This window comes from Caloenas nicobarica, chromosome 2 (genome assembly GCF_036013445.1).
Source record: "Caloenas nicobarica isolate bCalNic1 chromosome 2, bCalNic1.hap1, whole genome shotgun sequence".
NCBI lineage: Eukaryota > Metazoa > Chordata > Aves > Columbiformes > Columbidae > Caloenas > Caloenas nicobarica.
This window is the reverse complement of record NC_088246.1, coordinates 55,414,132-55,439,606: the sequence shown is the minus strand read 5'-3', so window position 1 is coordinate 55,439,606 and position 25,475 is coordinate 55,414,132. Positions and strand designations below refer to the sequence as shown.

The 25,475-nt window shown below is 38.7% G+C and overlaps 1 protein-coding gene across 1 annotated transcript in view; it reads right to left on the bottom strand.

Annotated features, from left to right (window-relative positions):
• POU6F2 (POU class 6 homeobox 2) overlaps positions 1-24,690 on the bottom strand; it is a 311,291-nt gene extending 286,601 nt beyond the window's left edge. Inside the window, exon 1 of the mRNA XM_065629391.1 lies at positions 24,586-24,690. Within this exon, the coding sequence (XP_065485463.1) occupies positions 24,586-24,690 (105 nt within the window). The remainder of the gene's footprint in view (positions 1-24,585) is intronic.
• Between the last annotated feature and the right edge of the window lie 785 nt (positions 24,691-25,475).

The following is a 25,475-nucleotide window of genomic DNA, read 5'->3' as shown; positions in this document are numbered from 1 at the left end:
GCTCCAGCCTACCCAATAGGGACCACTGCCTTTCAAACAACCCCCCTCCCTTTGCACTGGTGCATAATGGGACTGTTTCAGTTGCCAGTCCTGCTGAACATGCCACTGCACAGGACACTTGCTGCCATGTTAGACATCTTAACGGCTTTCCATTGTTCCAACTACAACATTAAAGATTTTAAGTAACACTAACAATTTTAATACAGTGCAGCTCTTGTTAGAGTCTTCATTATGGAAAAGTGTGATTTTAAGCCCCTTACTGGAGATACCATGCTGTTCTGCTGCTCTATTCCACCACCAGTTTATGGGCATAGGTGACTTAGCTTGAACTTGCTGTAGTGTGGGAAGGGAAGAGATGGAAAGAAACAGTTCGAGGAGAAATAAAAGAGAGAAGGTCCAGTCTATGTTACTGACTTTTTTTCAGTTAAGCATAGAAGACTGCCAAAAGAAAAGCATATTTGTACATTAATAGCATGCAGCAGCTAGAACATTTTTGGAAGTCAGTCAATCCACATTTATATTTTAATATGATAAAAGATAGGAAAAGGAACAGAGAAGAGAAAAAAAAATCTAGGTTCCCCCACCTCCCCTTTAGAGACATGAATTCTATGTAGTTATTTAAGTGCTCTACAGCACAAGCAAACTATTTACTGTAGGTTACACAGAAGTTCAGTACACCACTGCAACCAGGATAGGGCTCCCTACGTCCACAGCATGGGCTTGTGTATGCACCACTCCATAGCAATAATGGAATTAACCCTCCTGCAGAATTTTTGTTTCTAAGTGATTACAGCACCATTATTTGTGCTGTGTCTACAAGTATGACTTAGTGTAATCCTTCCTGACCAGACAGAAAACTCTCCCAGTTCAGATGCAGAGGAAAACCCAAGCTAGCAGTCAAAAGATGAGCGCTTCAATATGCATCATTGTGTTTTAGTCTGGCTCCACCCTCTTGAACATGGTCTTTACAGGAGCTACAGAAGTCAGGTACTTTGCCCTCCTAGAGAGCAGCATAGTGGAAGCAAACAGCAGAATAGGTTGAGGAGGGCTTTTGTTTTTGTTTAAAACCTTTTAATAAAGTGACAGTAGGAGAGAGGACAGGTGGAGCAGGAATGGGCTGCGGTGAGGAACCCACCAGCATGGGGAGGCACAGCCCCAGGGTGAGCACAGCAAGCACCCTGCCAGCACCAGAGGTGGCTGGGCCGGTGACCGCGGGTGAGCACATGTCAGCCTGGCACTACGCATGCAAACACATGGCGTCCTGCAGCAGCCACACAACTACAGCAAGGGCTGGTGGACCTCCCCATCCCACAGCACTCACTCCAACTCCTCCTGTTCTTCCATCATAACCCAGCAAACATCATCGCTTTCCAACAGCATTTCTTAGATCCACTTCCTAATGGCTTTGCTTAGCAAAATGCACCCAAATGCCACCTTTCCCACACCTGACCACCATCCCTACATCTGCTCCCACATTCTGGGGCCCCAACTGCCTCAACCCATGGGGTGGCTCAGGGCATCACCCCAGGGCCCCACTACATGGTGCTGTGCAGGTTGCCAGTTCAGAAAATTAGTTAGGGGAAAAAACCCACCTAATGGTTGTTCTGGGTTTTTTTCCAAATATGAGACAAAAAGCATTATCTGGCTGCAAGAGGTCCATTGTCAAGCTGCCATCCACACTTCAAGATGTTCCTGACACGAGACAGGAGACAAAGAAATTTATTTATTCAGTCCCATGAAGCTGAGGGCTTTTCTTTTGGGGAAAGGAGCTCCCTGCAGATAAGTCTGTCAATTGACAGTATAATTTATGAGCAGGGAATATGTTTTGAGATTGTGTCATACTGACATCTGAGGTTTCAATTAATCCCACCTCAGAGTAGGAGAGAAGTTTCACACGTCAGAGCATTTCCTCTCTTAAATTGCTCTGAGTTGCTTGGGGCGGGTGGGACTGTTCTTCATTGTTGTGTTCATCTTTATAGGATTAAAAGATGGTTGCTGTAATGTAATATGTAGGTGATAGACTTAAACTGAACCTCTTGGCTGGATGGATTTTTGCTACAGCTTGAAGATCTTTGGGAACCAATATTCAGGGTCAATACCATAAAAATCACCAAGAACTTGTAATCACTATCATTTGACAATTAAACCTGTGTATTTACTTCAACTTTATCCTGCTAAGTACCAGACCCAGTAAAAGGCACAGAATTTAGCTTGGTCTCATGTGAAGGATAACTGCAAAGTCTACATGGACTGGGGTCTCCCACTTACCTCCTCAAAGTGACACATATCAGTATTTAATTAATGAGAAGGCTCTTCTGCACCAAAATTAATTCCAACCTCAAAAACTAAACCCACCAGTTTTCCATTACAATTCAGCTGCTTCCTACCAAATGCAAGCTGGACCCTAACTTTTGTTTGCACCCACACAATCAGAAACAACATGGCAAAACAGCAGGTCTGTGACAGCCATATTTTTTGTTGTTTGTTGAAAACTCTCATTGCATCCTGAGGAGAGAGACAGCAGAGACCTACACTAAAAAAGTAGCACCAGTGCAAGTAGCATTGGGTGGAGGGACTGAAGCGGGGAGGAAGATGTCAAAGCATCTTGCTGCACACAGCAGAAACACCACTTTCTCCTGATGGACCTGGGTCAGAGATGTGCTTCCACATGGCACAACTTTGACATGTCTTGTGACAATGGTGGAACTACTACTCAGAGCCCCAGCTGGAGACACCTTGGATGTCATAAGAGATTTCATCTCCAACTCCTCTGGCATAGCACTAGCAGCACATTGGCTCCCTTTGAAAATCACAGCTTCTCCAGAGATTTTGTTTGCGACACTGGACAGCCAGAGTACAAGGAGGCTACCTTTAAGTGATAAAGACTGCCTACAAGCATATCAGCACTTCCAGGGCTTCTTTTCCCTAGTAAATTTTGCCTGGACAATATCTGGAAACTTGAAGAACAGCAAATGGAGAACTTAAACGTCTTACCAAGAAGAAATTTAGCAAAGAACTATTGCCTACAAAAAGCTGTTTAAGGTTGTTCATTTTTACCTTAGACAACCTATTTTATTTTTACGTTTGGTATTTGTTATTACCACATCATTACACAACCTAGCAAGCCAAGCATCAAAAAAACCACCTTCAATTTCACACTATAACTTTGCTTAAAAGAACAGCAAACCATGTTATAACAGACATTACTGATAAGTGATATAAAATAACTAACAAGCCTACTCCAGATATCACTATGCATACATACTAAATAACTTCTTGCTGTGAAGAACTAAGTAACTGGAACTTAAGACAGATCAGTTATTATCAACTCATGAGAGCCCAGTTCAAGGCTCTACAAAGGGACAGGATTTTTGGACACTTGGCAAGTTCTGAAAATAACAGTCAATAGGAGGCTCAGATGACATGATCAAACCAGAGGCCTCTATTCACTAATAATTTCTTTTCAGTGTCCAGCACCAATCACTAGGAAGCGATTATATATTATTATGATGTAATAATTGGAGGGAAAAAGCTCTTTATTAAAGTCGAACTTTTTTGCAAGATGTTTTTCCCTTTCCCAACTCCTATTCAACTCACATAAGAATTTATTACACTGAGTACTTGCTCTGTGAAAAATTCTGATTTCACAGTATTTTTAGAAAATTTTTTGGAGGGAAACATATCCTCATATACCTGACAATTCAGAAAAAAAAAAAAAAATCAAGATTATAATTCATATGAGAAAAAGATCTCTTTCAACTATTTAATATAAATGAACTGCACTATGAAACACATCTTCTTGTCCTATGGAAGAGAATCAGAGCATTTCCAACCCTCAATTTCGGTACATTGCTTAGGACTGTCTTTTTATCAAGCCAAAATTGCAGGCTTTAGAAATTCATTTGCAAGAATTAAAATTTGCTAAAATTTCCCAAATAGCTTTTTCAACAATTATTTGTTTATAACTGCTATGTAATGAAAGGTACAGTCCATACCTCCTAACTGAAGAGTTACTTACAAGAGGTCAATAAGACTTTCCAGCGTAGCTCTCAGTCCTTGCTCTCCTTTAGAGTACTTAGAGAGAAAACAGGCTTTACAGTGACTGGCTCAGACTCCGACACATAATATTTTAAGATGCCTAAGTCAGAGCAGATGAATGCCACATGAGAAATTAAACATCAGAACACATACAGGCGCTCATTAAAGAAGTCTAACCATAATTATAGGTTGAAGGAGGAAACTTACTGACTGACAATTACAAGATTCATAAAACATGCAAGTACATCTGGAAAACTGAAAACTCTTTAAAAGTTCCCCTAAATTATGTAGATGGAGGTGTGCCAGGCAATTCTTCCATTGAAATATATAATTGTACAAAGTGCAACATCCTTTCAGTTACCAGAAACACACAGCAGTTTTATGTCGGTCTCTAAATCTAATGATTTAAAAATGAATTCAGTCTCTCATGTATGAGAACACTTGTAATGATTTAAATTTAGGAAATACTTTTAACAATTTGAAATCCTTTAAGATAACATTAACTCTACACTAATTCCTAAAAACTGGGATAAGTGCTAATTCCCATTTGTGCAGCGGCAATCTTTTTATCAGATGAAAATGACAAACTTCTGAAGTGAAAGAAAAAAATACTGAAATGTGTTAAATCTGATCTGGAAAACAAGTGCCTTTCTCTTCAGGGCAACTGAATCAACATATTAAGGTCCAATTATGTTATACGTAAGGATTGTAAACAATCCAAAGTCTGTGTGTCTGTCTGGAGGCTTATGTATTCATGTAAGATGCTGGCTGTACATCTTTTAGTTTGCATAGGTTGTATAACAGAAACAGATAAACAGAAGTAAATCTCTGTGCTGATTTGACTGAAAATGAGTTAATTTTCTTCATGCAGTTAGAAAACTTTTTTATAGCTAGCATGATCATTATTTGGGCTTGGTTTGAGAACAAGAGGATAACACTCCAGGACAGAGCCAATGTTTTGAATTGCTCTGGTCTGAGAGCCAAGGACACTCTGAGCTCTGCCCACAGGTGTGAGGCATCGAGGAAGGGGGGCATGGATGGGGCAGAGCTTGACTGACATCCAGACTGATCAATGAGAGTATTCCATCCCATTAGCATCATGCTAGCTATTTAAGGAGAGTCAGGATCTTCCAGTCTTTCGCACTCTCTCTGGCTCTTCGCTCTCAGAGACCTGTTCAGTGCAGTTCTGTTTGGGACTTTCTTTAGATCGGCCTTTGCCATCCTGCCATTTTGCAGAGGCCTTTGAGCCTTTCTGCCTTTTTCCTCTTTTCCCTTTCTGGGATCGGCTTTGTGACCAGGTGCTGTTTCCTAAGACTGGCTGCTTGGTGTGGACAGAGTTCACAAGGAATTGCACTATCCTTTATTTTATATTCTATTTCTCTTGTATATATATTTACTAGTAGTGCATTTGTATTTTGTTATTTTATTAAACTGTGTTTATCTCAATCCAAGTTTCTCCCTTCCCTTTTGATTCTCTCCCCTATTTGGGGGGTAAGGAGGAACAAGCAAGCAGTTATTGTGGTTATATTGCTAGCTGGGGTTAAATCACCACAATCTCTCAGAAGGTCTGTAGAAGTGAATGCATCACTTGTGCGTATTCCAATATGGTATCTGTTCAAGCTAATCAGATGACATTTGCACAACTCAACATTGATCCCAATGGTATATTCAACTTCATAAGGGCAATTACATACCTATAGCCCAGGGAGCAGTAAGAGAACACTACTGCATGAAGCCTACTGTGGAGATTCCCACACTGGCCTCATTTGCCCATTCAGATGCTAGGCTGTACTTCAAAGGACTGCAACACACCCTGAAATTTAAGGGCATGAGAAGCATCACTGACTTCAGCACAGCTTCTCCCAGACAAGCAGGGCTCCAAAATATTGTGACAGAGCAACATTATTGAAGCAGATCCATTTGAAGTTTGCTGCCATAGTAACTCTCAAGTATCACAGTGTCCTAATCTTGACATTCCAAGAAAATGCACGTATTATAATACTAAAGTGTTACATGAAACATTTAACACTGTATTGAATATTGCCATAAATGGGATATTTCATTAACACGGGTCTTGTGATGAATGTTCTTGTTGCTCCTGAAGCAGTGAATAATTACAGTAAAACTTAGATACTGCCACAGATCAAAAGAGAACGATAAGAAAAGATTAATCCTTGGCAGATTGGGTTCCTTAGACCACTGAGAATGAACATACCTTCAGGATTTGGAGCAGTTATTTTTGAACTTTCTTAACGGGATACATTAAGAAATTGACTAGTACATTAATGGGTACTAGTCAATACATTGGGTATTAGTCAATATGTAGCTTCTTAGGAAATTTCTTCATAACCTCAATTCATCAAGATCCTTCAGAGCAGACTTGGAATTGTTCTGTGCCCAGCACAGACTTTCTGTACCCATAACTACCACAAATTCTCCAGGTGATATCAGTTAATGAATAAATCCATGTTGACTTCAATAAAGCCAGCATTTTCACCCTTTTTCCACAGACTTTCGTAAACAAGCTTACTAGAGTTTGTAGCTTGACAATAAAGTTGGATAAATTCCCAGTATTTTACTTATACAGGTAAGATTCTCTTATGGCATTCTTCATGCAGCAAGGTAGTGTTTGCTGCTGCTTCTCCAGTCTGTTCATACTTGTTAAGAGCTTACAAATTATTTTTACTGAGGTAAAAAGAGGAGAGTTTTGTAACATGGGAAGACTCAGGTAAACTAAGTAGTCCCTCATTAGCAAGGTAATTTTCTCAACTGCAGAGGCAGAACCCTGCTAAAAAAGTGATGAATGCTTTACCTTGGGACACGTCCAAAACACACTGAATCTTGCCACAAACTTCGGTAGATTTTTGGATTAGGCCCTAATTAGTATTTACACTTGGTCTGACTGTGCTCATGATAAAGGTCTGTTTAGCAATATTGATAACAGCACGCTTAGCAACAGTGCCAGAACCATGTCCATGTGTACAGCCTGTTTTGAACAAGGTTCTATATTAAGGTCAATGGGAGTAATCTTGCATGCCAGTTTAGATTCTAGCTCTGTCTCCTTTGCTACAGGAATGGAATGGGCTATTTTGTCAGGTTTTGCTAGGAAGCAGCTAATACAAAATGAATGAACGCCTATTGTGAACTATAGAAAGAAGGAATATGAAGTGAGCCCAGTACACCTGAGCTCCATCTACTGATGCTGTTATCCACCCAAAGTGGAGCTGCAATACTGGGAAAGCACCTGAGGAAGGACTATCTCCTAGATTGGAAAAAGCACCTGGTAGAAACACGGAAGAGGAGAATAGGTGTGTCAGAAGCTATGCCACCCCATGTTTCTAAGCTCATGTTAACATCTGTGATCTCTTCCCTAAATGAGAAACAGTGCAAAAGCAGCCTGCACAAGGGCAGCTGCAGAGCAATTTTTTGTCCTGCCCCTTTTTGGCCTATCAGAGGGCAATGGACGTCTCCCACAGAGCAGTGCTGATATCCTGCCAAAGCTCCACACTGGAATTGCTGCACTCCTTTGAACTCCATTGGTAACACCTTCTCTACTTCCTTATACACACTGCCACATAAAATCACTAGGCTCCACTACATTTTTCTCTGTTTCATCTTACAGGTAGCAGAAGGGCTCAGAAGCAGGAGAATATTGCCTTTGAAAAACACTTCAGAATATATAAGTACACTAAAGAGAGATTCTTTAAGAAATATGCAGATGCGCTGATATAACATTATCCAAGAATAAAACCCTTTGATGTAGAAGACCTCTACACGCAGAGAGCAAAAAGCAGCCATAGTGAACTTTAATTGTAGTAAGCCAAACATACTTTCTGTTGAGAAGAAAGCTTGATAGCAATACTGTAATGCAATGCTTAATGCAGTACAGCAAAGGACAGATTCTCAAAATAATTCAGTTTTAACCCCACTGTGATTTTGTTTAGCCTAACAGGAATTTTGCAAGTGGTAGTATGAGAATGCATCTGTAAGCCTGGCCATTCTTGTCTTTGTTGCTTAAATGTCAAAACCTTTACCAGGCTGTTGGGAAAAAGAACCCAATACAAAAAAAAAAAAACCAAACAACAAAACAAAATGAAACCCATACCCTTATATGCACTGGCTGATTATTTTTTGTCCCTCCTTTTAAAAATAGCTTTCAAAGCTCTCTATTAATGTTCTACTTTTTAATCTGTGCTAGATCTTTCCTCTTGAAAAAAAAAATATTTACAGCTATAGAAAAAAATCCATCCTGAAACTGGTTTTTGTTTGTTTGGTGGGGTTTAGTTTTTTTGGTTCCCCCTCCTCCACTCACAAGCCTTCAAACAATAGTCCATGGGAAAGTCAGACTACCAAAACAAAGAAAAATGAGCTAAACGGTTTTTCCAAACTTAAATTACATACTGGAGAACAGGCTACACCTTTATCACAGATCTCTGATCCGTATTTTGTAACTCTAATTTAGGAAGCAACTTAGAAAGAAATTATAATCTTTCAACACTGATTGCCCAAATATTTCCTGACCAACAACTTTTTGCAACAGTCTGCAGCTGCTCACAGGTTGCCTACACTTCCCATGGAATCAGCTTCCCCTAATATAACACAGATAAATTCAACTACTACATTTTTCTCTGGAATTCCCTGTGTGTCTAGTACAGAGACCCTCACTTGGGAATTAAAACTCAGCAATGCAATGATCATGCTTAATCCGCTTTTATTGCCTTTCATCTTTGCAGAAAATTGCAAAGAACACCAATCATTTTACCTTACATTTAAGACCAATGAAAGGGTTCATTGACCACTCATTGCAGCTAGCGAGCATACACACCAAACTGAGTAAAGCACATAAAAAAGTGACTATGAAGTTTTGTAAATATTGACCAAATAAGCTTGTTCCTTAATTTCTTATTGTTATTTGTACCTTCCCGGGACATCTTCTAGGTAAGTGAATCCCTGCAATTAACTGAGTCTATTCCTGCACCACTGTAAGATCTGAGCCTCAGCACAAGGTCAGTTACAACAAGCTGGAAGCTCTTGGCTGAAACTCAGCAGCACCCTTTCTGTTGCACTTACACAGTTTTGAAACGATCCCAACACAACATTTCAGATGAACATATAAAGCAAATCTGACACTATTACAATCAACAGGATCTTTGCTGGTTATTTAATGCATACTAGGAGTCACCCCACAATCCAGCAGTTTTAGTGTTAATCTAAGATACAAAAATAGCACCTGTTACCACAGCTACAAAGATACTTACATAAACTGGGAAGCACCAGGAGCAGCAGAAGTCTAAACCACCAGCAAGACATGGCATTAAAACTGAGCTTGTGTTTGTGTAGCTGTAGATCCCATCAGCTGCACGGCAAGCAGCCTCAGTGCCCTCTCAGCTGGGCCCAGCATCACCTCAGCAGCAGCACCAAGAGGATAAGGACCAAAAACCACACTCTACTCCTCCCAAGAGCATTTGCACACAGAGGACATTTACACATCTTCTCCAGGCCCTAACAGCCCTGAGCAGCCACACCTGGGGCCTCCTCACCCTGCCCACACCTAGCCCAGCAATACCACAGCTGTGCTGACCTCCAGCTCCCCACAGCCCTCCTGTCCTGGCATGGCCTCCTACCTGACCACTGCTTGGCATGGTGGCTTGGACTCGGCCACCGCCAGCTGCCATCCCAGGCCTGCCCCGCTCAGGTGCTGTGGGGACAGGCCCCTGGCCAGGGAGGCCCAGCACTGCTCCCCACATCTCGGGGCAGCAACTCCCTCACACCTCCCTGTGTAAATGTGCTGCTTGATTTCCACTGCAGCTGATGGAAATAAGTGTCCATGTATAATTAAGATCCAGCTGGTGTCCTCTATACCTTTCCTATCTTCTATTTAAATGTAAAAGGATTATACATGTGACTAAACTTATTACCAAGAAGCTGTAGGGGAAGGGCTACAGTTAAAACTACAGGCCTAAAATTTTACCACATAAGAATTAAAGAAGCTGATGTCACTGCACAGACTGGCAAAACTGGAAGTTATGGAAAAAATAACTGTCACTAGAAAATTTACTGTTTATTTCATTGCTCCTTCCCCACTGTATTGCATGATGCTATTGCAATTACATGTCTTACATGCGCCACCCTTGAGCTAAAGAGCCAAATTTTGAGTGTCTTTACCTGGCGTTTGCTGCCAGTAGCATCTGTCCCTGAATGCAGGGGCACCAATGTGGGACCACAGTGTAAAGTGATTCACTGATACAAACATACACTCCAGATACCAATATGAGCTTCCATATGGAACCCATTCTTATCAGATCATTTGTGAAGAAAAATAATAATAATAATGTATTATTTTAGTAAATTTTAATCAAATAATAGTTCTCCTCTTTCTCTAGCCGGAAGGGGAGACATTTACCAGATGAAAGCATGAAAGGGGGGCTAAAAATACATACTTTATCCTTCTAGCTTTACTCATGCTCAAGCCAGCTGCAGATGTGGTGAGTGCCCAAGGTGGCATTTACCAAGCAGAAGCTGATCCAAAGCAGAAGGATACTGACCAAAAAACAAAGTGTCTTTTAGAAAAAAGCATTTCGAAAGAATCATTAAATCACATTGAGGGGGATGATCAGTACAACAGTCAGCAATGCCTCTGCTAATAGAACAGCTCTGGATCTAAGTCACTTTTAAGGACAGCTTTATAGACTTGTCCTTGGTTTTGTAAGCTGTATCTGAAACATTGTAGGCCCCAATTTGCCACCAGACCAATCTACCTTCTGTTAAGGCATAAAAATAGAATTTAAGAGATTAACATTAATGGTGGTAACGGCTAGAAGTTTTACAAAGTGTTGCTAAAGAACAGGAAGGTGATGGGCTCGAGCCCTTGTTTTACACTTGTCTCAGTTGTTGCTGCCCCACTACCACAGCCATGCTTTGCTGATGCATGGTAAGATCGGTCCCTGAACTTGCATCTGAGTAGATGCTGCATGGATGAAGGTGAAGAGAAAGGCTGTGACATGGATGTAGTTTTATTATCCTCAGTCTTACTGTACATAACTGTTTCACGGAGCTCCCTGCCACAGCCTAATCCTGGCCACTAGTCCTAATCTTTCAACCTTTGTGAGTCCTTATTACCACTACTTCAATATAGAACACTGTAACAAACCTATTAAAAAATAGCTCTGAAATTTTCAGCCTTACCAAAACACCATTTCTCTAGCTGCCATGCCTTCCTTCTAGCCTGCATCTCCCCCTTTCTCCTAATCCTGCCTTTTTTCACACCCTCATGTTGGCAATTACTCTTTTCCCTTGCATGTTACTCTGCCCCACGTAAGTGGTTTGCACCAGCTGCCTATTCCCAGTTCTCCTTCAGTATGATGGCATGCTCTTACTAAATCATACATTAGATTATAGTCGTAACTCTAAATAATGCAGGTAAAAAGCTAAATAAATTTCAGAAATTTATCCCCTTCCATCAGAGAAAAAAATTGCATTGTTTAGGGATTAGTGACTGCAAGCTGCTGAAAGTAACAATTATATCTGTTCAGATGATAATCCAATGTTGTTTCTCCATAGTAACCTGAAGCTGTGGAGAATTAAGAGCCAGATGTTACCTATTATAGTGATTTCATGTGTCTACTTTGTACAAAGACCAGCATCTATATCCAGAAATATGGAAGTCACTCACTGTTCTAGCAAAACTACTGGATAAGTTGATAGGTTTTGTCAGTTTGAAATAGCAATGGCAAGATCTCTGGGAAATTTTTCATTCAAAATGAAAATTCAGCTATGTTAGAACCCTTAATCCTACCATTCATATGAAAAAGAGATTTAAAAAGTCCATATGTTTCAGTTTGGCATTTTGTGAGCAGAAGAGTTTGAGTGCTTAATTCAAAGTTACTATTGATTTAAAACTTTTCTTTTTTTAATATTTAAAATTTATGCAAATCCAACCTCCTCCCCCCCAATATTTAAAATCAAATAAGGCTTTTCTGGAATTTGGCCCGGAATACATATACGCACATATGTATATGTGTATATATGTACATGTACATAAACTTTCTGCAATTTCTAGGAAGCTAAAAACCATTATATATCAAATATAATATTCAGAAAGAAGTATAATAAAATATTATCTATATTGTCAAATACCGTTATGGAAACGCAAGTGGAAATGTGGAAGTATAGAGATCACATTAAAGAAACCTACTCTGTGTGGCATGTGTAGTTGTTTACATAATTAAATGGTCTTTTATTATACATATTTACAGAGAAAACAAATTATGACTGTACAAATACTTCATTTGAACTACGTGGCTTAACAATACAAATAGTGTTTTTCACATTTGGCATGTGTAGCTTCATACTGTTTAAAGGAAAACTGAGATACTTTGCCAGTGGGATTTGCCAGCAGCAACTTCCGAGCAGTGAGGGAACCTGCCCCATAGCTGTTCTATTTCTGTCTTTATCCCCAGCCAGGTCCAGCCCCTTCTCCATCGCTCCTCTCATCTCAGCTTGCCCACAGATGGGGCAAGTCCTCTTCCCTACTGGCCCTCACAGTTCCCAGCCTCTCTTGGACCCACTCTTCCCTCAAGCTCCTACTTTTCCTCTCCATCCCTCACCACTCTCTATACGTGGTTCACTACTTGTGCACCCGTTGTTTCAGTCTGTACCTAAATCTTCCTGGCTCTTGTCCTGTCTTCATCTGAATTGCGCCTCCTCCTCCTCCATCTCCCCAGATGGTGGTCACTGAGTACAGAGAAGAGTGAAGGTTCCACCTCTGCTATTTTCTGAGATGGGCCAATTAGAACCTAGGCTTTCAAGGGGGGACAGGAATAATCAAATATCCCTAAATGGAAGAAGATATGGGCTTAACTTGGAGTAAGAAAGTTTTTTTTTGCTGCAAGGAAAATCTTTCTAACAGTGCACGCTAAGGCAGAGATAGTTAAACTCAACCAGTATCACCAGGATACTGTGGAATTGGTGCTGCTGGAGTTTTTCAGAAAGCACTTAGACAAATACTCATCAGACGTGACTCAGATAAGCTGATCCTGTCTATGTGCAGATGACTTTATGAGGTTCCTTTCACACCTTTATTTTCTGTGAATCTTTAGGGGATGTAGCTGTTTAGCGTTGCCAAGTAAACATGTGCCAACAACATTTCTCAAAGGCTTGGAACATAATCACGCATGGGTGGATTGTCAGAGGATACCAGAAGAAACATCTCAGACACAATGCTCCTACTCCTCACCAAATTCAGAGTTTTGCACTTAAATATGGAGTGTCTTTAAAATGGGCAAAACTATCCCATTTTTTTCCCTGTCCTCCTCAGGAACTGCTCAAATATTTTAGCTGAAATTGCCTTCAAAAATATTCAGGAAGAGGTAGCCAACCAGGTGGAAATGCTAACAGCAGCAGCAAAGGTCTTAAGATAGGAAATACTGGGCTACTTTAATTATAGAAGGTTCTACAAGCCCTGCCAATATTTTTCCCTTGGGCTTTCACAAAATGGGGAAGCAAAGAGAGAAATATCTCACAACCTTCACAGAATCCCTTAAGCTGCCTATGTGCCTGTTTAAAAGGGATTATGAAATAAAACGGAGTAGGAAGCTTCTCAAAATTTCAAAGAAAACTCTTGGATCAACCCTAGAATTGCTATTTTAATTTTTTTTTCCTATCTCTGACTAAATTTTAAGATGTTTCCATTAGCATAACTGTCATTCTTCGTTTCGCTTCTTCTGTCTTTGCTGGTTTTATTCACCCTTTGACTTGGAGTTGAAGAATTAATTTGACAATATAAAGTATAGAAGAAGGGAATTTAACTGACATTAATTCATATGAATTTCATTTGTTTTCCTTTTCACTAATCCAGGTGTACTAACTGAAAAATGCTCTGGAAACACAGATCTTTGTCAAATGTCGCAGTGAGCAACACTGCAGCCCATGAGGAAAACAAAACAAGCCAACAAAAATTTAAGCCTTTTGTCTCATTTTATAATGCACTTGACTGATTGAGAAAGCAGCCTTTATGTTGTTTGGGTTGTCAGGTACTGAAAACTCTGAAAATATAAAAGAGCTTTGAAATACAAATAAATAAGTTACTCTTACACCCACTTTACAGCTGGTTTGTACTACCAGATGGTATAAAGAGGTCTCAGTATAAAGAAGAATCAGGCTACTATCTCCAGAGGCTGAGCTTTTCAAAAAAGAAAAATAACCAAACACAAGCATTAAAACATGAAACAATAATAGCTATTTTTAATAGAATTTCTCTTTTCAGGTGCCAATTTCAGTCTTGGTTTCTCCAGGATTAAGAGAAATCATAAGAGAATTTTTACAGTTTGCCTTGCAGGACTGACTGAGGGGTTGGGGGGTGGGCAGGAAAGACCAGTTTGGATACAGTTTAATTAGTATCAATCAGGACTGAGCACACTGGGCTCAATTTTAGTGTCCTTCTCTGTTACTTTCTGTGCCTTCTTGCTGGTTAGGTGGTGAGTATATTGCACAGTTCCTAATTACTCAAGTATTGTAGACTAAACTGGTAAATTTGCTCACGTAAGGGCTTCTGAATCTGATGGAACAAGATTAAAAGCTTCTGGTGATCATGTCTACCCACATGGAACTCTAGCTCCACAGTTAATTGTGATGAACCCTGGTAAACATCAGATCAAAGAGAGACCCCAAGAACACATCCTGAACATGCTCATTTTTAACATCTGCTTGAGATTTAGTGTACTTTTATCTTTTTAGGGAAATATGAGGCTACTTTGCAGGTTTTTTTTAATTTAGAGAGTAACTGAAATTCACCTACATACCCTAATAAATGTCTGTTGTATCAGAAATCAATGACAGCATGATACCCATGAGGAAAATGAAAAAAAAAAACCAACCACAACAAAACCAAAAAACAAAACCCACAACACACTGGCTAGATTAAAAGCACAGAGCCTTGTGCAGTTCTTAATTCAATAAAATGCTGTGGTGCTTCATGGTCAGAAGGAAATACTCCTTCGGCAGCAGGTGCTTCTACTGTGTCCTTCATGAAAGAGTCAAAGGGTACTTTACAATCCAATCCAATGCTGGATATAACCTTTTAAATAAATAAACTGTGGTTTAAGGATTTAGAAAGCACTAGATCAAAGAATGTAATCTTTGAGATCTAATAACTACGGTGATGGGTCTAGCATAAGGACATGAGCAGAATAGAACAAAGGTTTGCTGAATATCCACAGTGCCTCTTGGGTTAAAATTCATTATAGAGTCAGTCTAAATCCCTAGTTAGGGGGCAACCCTCAATTTCTCCTCTTGCTAAGAATCCTGCATGAACTTAAAAAATAAACAGAAACCAATACATTCAGGAGAGGAAGGTCCAGCGTTCAGCCCTTTTTTGTTGTTGCTTGACAATTCAAAATCCAGGTCTTATTTTCTGAACACCTGCCAATGAGTCCATTGGTCACCCCTCCAAGATTTCAGATGCAGCCTCCAGGTTTTTGTCTACACCTCCTACTTCCCCTCATCACCAGACTCCTACTCTCCAGGATTAACTGAGTGAAGCTGAAGAACTGTCTTTTTGTTTGTTTTGTTTTGTTTTGTTTTTTTCAGCTGTGGATGTATCCCCTTGAGGCCAGGTGAGATCCAAGCCTTCAGCATCACATAGTCTAATGCGCAATACGGTGTTTGTGTGAGCTTTCCTCATAAGTCTGTGGGGATACTCGTGGATGTGCTTAAATGGTTCCATGATCACCCTTCAAATAAGCAACAGCACTAAACCAAACAAACAAAAAGGTAACTGTTCAGAGCCATTGCAAACCCTCATATGCTGTTTCAGAGCACTCTAGTTTGTCTTCTCTCAGGGTCTGAACATGTGAACTTTGCTTACTAACTTGCACACACAGGTTTTCTTGCCTACTCTGGTGAGAAACTGGAGCAAGTGGCAAATACTGCATCCAGACTTCTGGAAAAATCTTTGTATCTTCCTTTGTTTCCCACCATGGGCATTACAAAGCACAAACCATCACTCTGCCTACTGTTCAACCAGCATCTTGTCAAATCTGGCTGCAAGATTAAGCTTCCGCAATTCTGAATTCAATATTGCAACCCTAAGGATATAAGAACCAAGCTGGAACATTCTGTTTTTTGGAGTTGTTTTTTTCCTCTTAATGGACAAAATTGTTTCAGCTCCAAGATCACGGTTTGCCCTGACTACGATGATAAATCATCATGAATGACACTAAGTGAAATGAGTTTGATGTTCTCTGCTTTATTCATCCACATTACAAGCCACTTTTACATTTGCCACAACTTTCAACCTTTCCTCCAAAAGACTGGGAGCTTCTTGTTTGCAGATATTATTTCTGCTTTGTATAATCCATTTGAAGAATGTGAAGCACGTTTTGTACACAGAAAGGGATGGGCACAGTGAAGGGAAGGTAAGACTTAACAGCCAGGAATCCTGCAATAGCTATTTGTTTCCTAGAGCAGCATAATTCTTCTTTATTCCCAATTATTTTATTTCACTTTGCATAGAACAATTTTCAAAGGAAAACTTTCAACTTTTCCTTCATTAACAATGTCTGAGCAGAAAAAAAGATATCAAATAAAAAATTTGCCCTCATGTGCTTCAGGGCCTAATCCTGCCTTCAAAGACTGAAAACATTCAAGCCTTGCTGGAACAGAGTCCTGCCTAACAAAGCCAGTGGGAAGTGCAGGACTCTGGAAATATTCAGCACTTGGCAGCTTCTGGTGCCAGTACCAACAGCTTTAGCCATCATGACAGTATATCAGAACTGCCAGACTTAAACATTATCAGAGTTATTTGCGTCTTTAGCCCTTTTTTATTTTTAAAGCTGGAATCAGCATCAACCAGGTACAGTTCTCCATAGTTATAAATTTAAAAAATAAATTAAAAAAAATCACAGCCTTTAGTCTGCTATTCTATGAATAGATGCAAGCCAATGCTAGTTTGCTGTTGATGTGAGATAATGTGATTTTAAGTCATAAGCTTGAAGTAAGGATACAAAATGTTTCAATCATTAATAATGTTGCCTCAGTTTTAGTCCATGCTGCAAGTTTATATATACATATTTTTCCCCAAAAAGATAAATTCTAGAAATGGGCTAAAGCCTCTAGCTCAAAAAGAAAAAAAAAAAAAAAAAGACTTTTTATTCCAGTAAAACTCCTCCATACTTCATTGCCCATGAAACATGAGAGTAAAGCTCAAGTAAAAGCTTCCCAAGTTGGCTCAGTAAGTGGAAAAGCAGTTAGAGATGTAAACAGTTTAGTGAAAAGGACAACATTCTGATACAGAATTCTCTCTTCTAATACGTCTAACAGCAACTGTTGTGTAATACTATTAACATGACTTTCACTAATCTGCTTGTAAAAACCTCATGCTCTGTTATTTTCTATTGCTTGAAACTCTTGTTTCCATAGCAGGGGGTGACTAAAAAACCACTTTTGTCTTTTACTCTTGCCCTTATAATAGTTCTTTTTTGGAAGTGCCATTACACAGCTGGATGGTGTCTTCTAAACACACGCAAGTCTGAGATCCTTGAAAATGCTAGAAACTTGTAAAATAAAAATTACTTCATGGAATCAGTGACTTCAGCATGAAGTCCCATTCTAACTTTTTTTTTTTTTTCTTTTTTGGCTTAAGGACCTGTTTCTCTTTACAATGCCCTTCCTCATCTGTGGGTTCAAAGCCTCATCCTGGAGAGAGTTACCTATGGGAATAGATCATATTTAGAGGGTAGTTTCAAGTAACACTCACTGGAAATATCATGGGATCAAAAATTACTCTCACAAGTGAGAATTCACAGCACTGCTTGTCAAATTATTGGATTTTTTTTTTTTTTTTTTTTTTTTTTTTAGAGTAAGGTGGTACAGGAAAGCCCATCAAGACCCATCTGTTTTGACAAGAACAGCTATCAGTGTCTTACCCTGTAAATCCTAATTCCCATGAGCAAAGGACAGCTGTGCAACTAAACCAGCGACCAAGTTTTGTTTCTGAGGCTCTTATCTCTGAAACATGCTTCTTCAACTTTAAGTATATGCACCAATGTTAATGACATCAATTACTATTACTCATGTGAGTAACAGGAAGACTACGAATAAAAGTTTGATGGACCTAGTTTTGCTATAATATGGTATGGCATGTACAAATGGTAACATTCTTTGCTAGAAAAAAAAAAACCCTCTTATTAGTAACTACAAAATCTATTCGAAACAGCTTAAGAAAAATTAATTTATTTCACCATAAAAGGATGGCTTGGAATAAAGATTTTTGGGTCCTTCATCTCCCCCACCTTTTTGTTTTGTTTTTGATTTTTTTGTTTTTGTTTTTTAACTTGCTCCCACTACCACTTTTTAAAATGGCTAGAAATTTAGATCAGTCTCTTGAACTTCAAAATTTTCTTTTGATCTAACAGTTAGATAAAGTGCTCCAATGGAACAGCACTACCAGTCAACAGAGAATCAGCAGCAAATATCAACAACTAATCTTTCTCTTTTGAAGAAATAGTCCTACATATCACAGAGGTTTCAAAGCCAACGATAAAACAAAACCCCTGAAGCTATAGTCCATTTACCTGTAGCCCTGACACCCTCAAAAAATAAGTGTTCAAGAGCCTTGAGTTACTATATTTAATCCCAATAGTCAGTTCTAATTATGAAAGTGTTTGCATAGCAATTTAAACCAGACTTTGTTATATTTATTAGCAATGACAGTTACTCGATAGGCAAGCTGGACCAGATCCTGCAAAGTGCTGTTTACATGAGGACTCCCGTTGAGTTCAGTATCGTACTGGGCATCTGAAGATTTAGCAGCTGCAGACTTCTTATATAGGCGTAAGTGGTTTGGTGACCAACTTTTAAGTAAATGTTTAAGTCCTGTTACCTTGAAGAGATACACATGCATATGTTCAGAACTGACTGATCTGAGGTTCTTTCTGTCATTTTTACAATTTCAGAGTAAGCAGCAGCATTACAACCAAATGCCACTGAGAGATGTAAATCACAGGAAAAAAATATTTTGCCATGTCCTCATTTAATGTTGAAAATGCTATATATAATTTGTACTCGATTGTCCTTTTATTTTCTTCCATTTGAGTTGCAGTTCAGATCAGAGAAGAAAAATCCAGGTCTTGTTACAGCTACAGGTCAGTGGAAGATAAGAGGCGCAATACAGTCACTTCTATGTACTGTACATACAAAAGTGGCCCAGATTGGTATTTAGCTTATCAGTCTGGAATCTAGGAAACACAGCAGAGGTACTTGAACGTAAAAGCATTGCCAAAAGATAAAAATCTACATCGGTGGACGAGTGTCACTTGCCCAGCAATTTAAAGGTCATCTGACATACTTTATTTTTCTCTTACAATTAGAATAATAGTGAATATACACAGAGTGTGATTCACAGCTTTTAAAAGATTTGACCTCTTAATTGGTCTGACTCACAAACTAACATATGAAACAGCAGAGTAGCACAGAATGGAAAATAATAAATAAATTCAATAAGAAAAAATGACTAGAGATGTTTTTAGAGGGCTGATTTCAATTAAAACCTGATTTTGGTGTGAAAACAAAAATATTTTTAAGCATGAATGAAAACGATAAAAATCCCTCTTTTCTGCTGTAAAAACAAAAGCCGACAGAGAAATGCATTCTTTTGCTGGAATCCAGGCCTAGGACCAAAGAATTTACATATATTAAATTAACGAGACCCAAACTCCTCCACAACAAATATTTATACTGTAAAATATTACAGCCACATTCCTGCATCATCTTACAATAATAATTCTTAAGGACACAGTATACTAGAGAGCGTATAAAACAGTGAGTTTCTGCAGAGATGGAATGCTTCATTATCAGAGCACCAGCTTGTTCATAAATATTAAAAAATATGTTTTTGAAGTTTTTCAAACATGATTCTTATCGTTTACATTGTCTCTCTACCACTGAAAACAACAGTCAGTGTGTACCTGTCCATAAGTCTCTCCCTCACAGTCTTGAACCGCAGAAAACAACTGCTGGTGACTGTAAAGGACAGCAACGTCTGTGCTGGACATACACTAAGCAGACAAGGGGATAAGTAGCCTGACCTTACTTATGCAAGTAGTCATGCTTACAGTGATGGGTCTTATTCTTGCTAGAGAGAACAGGATTCATCCCAAACTGTAGACAAAAGGGCACAATTCCTTGCTGCATTGTAAAAGTGAGTCTCCAATTTATGTGTAAGACGGTTCTTTTCTGTTTGTATATGTTACAGGCACTTCTGTATATTAGATTAGAGATGGAAATGGGTATTTGAAGAGAAAAAGACCTTCCTTACTACTGTAGGAAGAATCACTTAACGATTGCTCCAGACAAACTAACATTATAGATCTGATCTTCATTTTGTAAAAATTCAACTCCTGGATATGTATTGATCTGCATTACAAAACAACACTGACAACAGATGAAACTTCTGAAAACTTATGGAAATGAATGGCTTCTCTGAAACGTTTATCCTCCTGTCCTATTGTTGTTAATCGTGGGGCAAAACACAAAACAAAATTTAAAAAAGCAACAAACTAAAACACAGAGCAGGAAGACCCACCTTGGCTACAGCAATGTATCAGTCTCATAAATTTGGTTTCAGAGCAGAACTCTCTACGGGAAAAGAGCATATGTTTACCCTTGCATAAATAGCTTTTACTAGATGATGAGATCACATGGAGAATACCATTGAAATATAGAAAATAAACACAGTTAACATGTAGAAAGAGAACTCAGAGCAATAATAACCACAAAAGCCTGCTTATTTGAAGAAGAATGCTACTTAATTTACTCGCTCTCAGTTTACAGAGATCTAATTTAATATGCCCCCCCCCCCCACTCCACACGCACACTTCCCGCTTTACTGTATTTGCAAGAACCAGTGAACACAGAAATGTGCAGCCAGCCCGGGCCCTCAGGCCGGTGGATCAAGATGGCAGGCTGGCCCGGGCTCCCCCGGGGATCGCAGAGCCAGAAGGGTGATTGGACACAGTGACCTGTCTGCATGAGATGAGACAAAAACAGGAGGGCTGTAATGCTGATGAACTAACCTGTCACTCACAAGCTCAGGTCTGAAAAAAAAAAAAAAAAAAAAAAAAAAAAAGAAGAAAAGAAAAAGAAAGCTGGGGGGAGAGAAAAATAAAATTAAAAAAAAGAGAAAGGTACAGTACAGATTTTAGAAAGCATACAAGGACTAGAAAATACAGCGTAATTCGAATAATTAGATGACACATTTAACTATCTACTCATTTAGACAGGCTCGGGATATATAAGGAATATGGCATAAAAATCCAGCTAATAGTTCCTATAAGAGCAAAACACATTTGAAGAAATAACAGGTATTGTGGTTCAGCGTACAAGGAAGGATGCTACAGACTATTGCTGACAGGGATCGAGGTTTCATTCCAAACACTCCAGTTATGAATCAAAATCACAATGAGCAATGAGTTTCTAGAGCTTGACACGCTAGGCAAGGAGATTGTTCTTCAGAGTACTTGGCTGTTTAATTGCTTGCTTGGGGGAGGAAAAATCCAGAAGGAAGGTATACAAGCAATTCTGCATCTTGGAGCCAGTACACCCAGGTGCCAGGTAATGGTCAGGATTGTAGCACTCTGCCCACCATTGCCATCGCCACTGGGAGCCAAAGTGGACACTGGTGCTTGGAGGCCAATGAAAACAAGAATATTAAAAGAAGAAAAAAAAAAAGTGGAAAATGCATTTAATGATGAACAAGTACTTGGTGTTGAAAATGCCTTTAAATCAGCATGCTGCTGCTATTACTTTTGTGTCAGACACAGACTAGCGTTTGAACTACAAATAACGGCCAGTGTTTCTGATCTCCATTGGAGCACAGATATACATGTATAGTTTGGATTTTTAATTACGCAAGTTCACACTCCATTAACAGCAAACAAGACTGAATTTAAAGCTACATCTGCAGGATTAGTCAAAACAAAATTTAGGTCTCACAGTTGGAGAAAGATACAATTCGGAAATAAAAAGGCCAAATGATAAACAGTTATTTAAGTTTTTGCTTTTGGAGGTTTGAAAGTTAACAAAGACTCTTAAGAACTTTTTCTAAAACAATAGTGTCAGGAAATGAATGTCTCTTCTAAAAAGATACGTATACCAAATATCCATATCTTTATTATTTATCGGTACTAAAGACAAACTGTGGAAAGACCTTATGGCATAAGGTTTGCCTTTTGATAGTTATTTTCTCTTGTCAGCTAAGTATTAGAGTTCATAGAGAAAGTCTATTTCTGTTTTCAGCAATGCATGGTAATTATACTGATTGCACTGTTCTTCACAAGTTCTAACTAACTATTTTATTATAAAACTAGAAAATACATCATTTTTATCAGAAAAAAAAAAAACTAAACTTTGTTCTATCTTCACATGTAGCTAATAACCACCAAACACTGGATAATTAATCAAAACACAAACATACTTGAGAATTTTGTGGATTTATGAAGATATTTGGATATGCACACTTACACATATGATATGTAAATATGCACACATATAGACAAAAATAAAAGTTTGCAACATCTAACACATTAAGTTGCGCAATAATAATAGCCATAAATTCTGACATAAAAAACCCAAAGAAGTTAGTCACTTAAAACAGCTAAACGTATTTTTCTTTGAAGTCCATGCCCTTGTTATTGATTTTTAGGAAATGAAATACACTAACACACAGTATAAACATTTTTCCAGGCATTCACTGAACTTTTTTTTAATTTATGAAACATAGAATGTTACACACAGGAAAAAAACCATGCTCCTATCCTTTCCAGCCTCAAAAAAATCACTTTCCGAGAGGTAAGAAGCTTTAAACATAAAATAGCTAACTTACACTTTCTTACATGCCAAAGCAAAAGTTACATTAAAGAGATATTACAAGCTTTGAGATTTATCAAGGTTTCAGGTTTCATTTTCTGTCAAGTGTACTTGCTCAAAGCCTTGCCATTGTACCTGCCCTGGAATCATTAAATGTATTTCTTAAAGACTAAACAAGTTTACACAAAAAGGTAATTAATCCACTCTAAAAATACAAATTTTGACACGATGTAATACTGGCAAACATGCCCCACTTTTTAGGTATAAGCCAGCCTAATAGAAATCTGTTAATGTTTGGGGGATTTTTAATAAAAAATGTATCTTCTATTTTTAAAATATTTAAAGCAATAAAAGTCTGTGGTAAACATGGTATTACATATTTGACATTTTCCGCCCAGAAATGCATTACTGTGTACGATGGTATTAATAAACCATGTGCTTTGAGGGACTTCTGTGCTTTGCCATAATTTAGTTGAAAACAGTGTGTAGGATGCGTATTTTTCCACCATTGTATCAACATATAGGAAACACAAATACTATGTCATCACCTCAGCAGCATGCGTTCTCTACACTGGAAACATATGCAAAAAACCACAAAACTTTTGAGAGTTCAAAAAATAGCCTTTGCCAGAGACTGATTTACAAGTCAGTGGTTAATGAGAAAGTGTTGAGCACTTAAAATTTTGTTAGAAAAAGAAAACCAGAAACCCTCATCTGACTCTGACTGTATTCATAGGAAAACAGCCCTCCCTGTACATCAGGACAAAATAATTTAATTTCTTTCCCCACTTCAGGTTATTATTTGAAGCAAATGAAAAGACAATGATTCTCCTCTCTTCTGGCTAAAGCTCAAAACAGCACGGTTAAAGCACACACATAAAAACTACAGACTTATCAGAAATCACAAAACAGAAAGAGAAGGACTCACTGACCCATTTGGAAGACAAAGACGACAAAACGGAAAAGCTCTAAAAATCAGCTTGTGAGGCCTTTGAGAGATATTCTTCTGGCATTTCATCACAGCAGCCCCAGACCAGTTCACTTCCCTGGATACAGGGAGGGAGAACTAAATAGAGCTGTTTATTAAAGCTGTTGTGCTGGATTGCATTAGGAAGCACGAGCAGACCACCTGGACCTTTCAGATTGTGGCAGTGTTTAATTTGCAGGCTGCCCCTCTGCAGCAGCAAAGACTACTACATTTACCAAGCTCAATCACACATTATCTGGGTTAGGAGTAAAAGAAGAAAAAAGAAAAAAAGAGGAAAAAAAAAATCCACAGCCTGTGGTACAGGAATACAGTCAATATAGAAATAATGAACAGCATTAGAAATAGAAAGCAACTCCCCAGCAAACATAACACTATCACTCCTCAGTTCTTCTACTTCAGCACATTTAAACAAAATATAGCCACAAATTAATATATAGATTAATTTGGCAAAGCTCAGACTAAATTATAAACTGGGTTTATTAGAAGAAAAGCACAGCATTTTAGGTTTAACTAGTGATTCTCTGGCCAGATTACTGTGGTTCTTTTGCCTTTCTCACTTTCAGTACTACTCTCACTGGTAGCTGAAGATACAGATAGAAAGATGGTACTGTAAATATGAATTATGTGAATCATATGGTTAGACCCTTGCGAAAAAAAAAAAAAATAAAAGGGGAGTTGAGAAATGGCTGACTCCATACCTGACCAATTACAGCTTGCATGGTCCCTGTGTCCTGCTGAGCTGAAAGATCGCAATCCATCATATGTAGTCTTTGAAAAGGAGAATGGGGGTTTCTGGCATGCATCTGTCAATCAACTTCTGCACTCACAACCATCACCAAAAGCAAGGGAAAAAAAGTCAAGCTGCTCCACCAAATAGGATGAAACAGTCATGTGACCTTCAGCACACTCACACACATACATACTTCCATAGAACGTATGAATTTTCTGCAGATATGAAATGACATTGACAAATACCCAATACCAAGTAAATAAAGTGAGACAAACAGCTACTCACCAAAGACAAAACACTTGCTGTAATCTTCAGCCTAAAGATTTAATAAACCTAAAAGGTGTTTTAAACCGAGGCTTTTCTTTTGAGTCTAAACTTTTCAGATAAGGTGATATAATTTTATATATGCAGACAGTGGTCAGAACTTTAACCCCTCGTGTCCTCTCGCAGCCTCTATTTTTTATTCTCCCCTTTGTACTTCTATTTCATGGCTGTTTGAGTTCCTCATTATTTTTTTTTCTTTAAGTTTCTTTTGTGTCAAAGTGAAGAGGCTTGCGTTGCCTTCTTTGGATGTGCACAAATTATGAGAACTTGATAGAAGAAAATTGCTAGCAGGAAAAAAAGGAGCAGGGGCTGAGAAACCTGTGTCTGTACTCACAAGCCAAAACGTGCCTCACTGCTTTACTCCACCAGGAGTCAAATGTTTTCTTTATTGGAAATGTATTTTTAAGTATTAGTTTATGTGAGCTGTGATGAGCACTCAAAATATAAAATATTCAGACTATGTAAATCCTACTTACAGAATCCTTTCCATTTTGAAGGTTAGCAGAGTTTTGGTTCATTCACTGCTCCACTGAA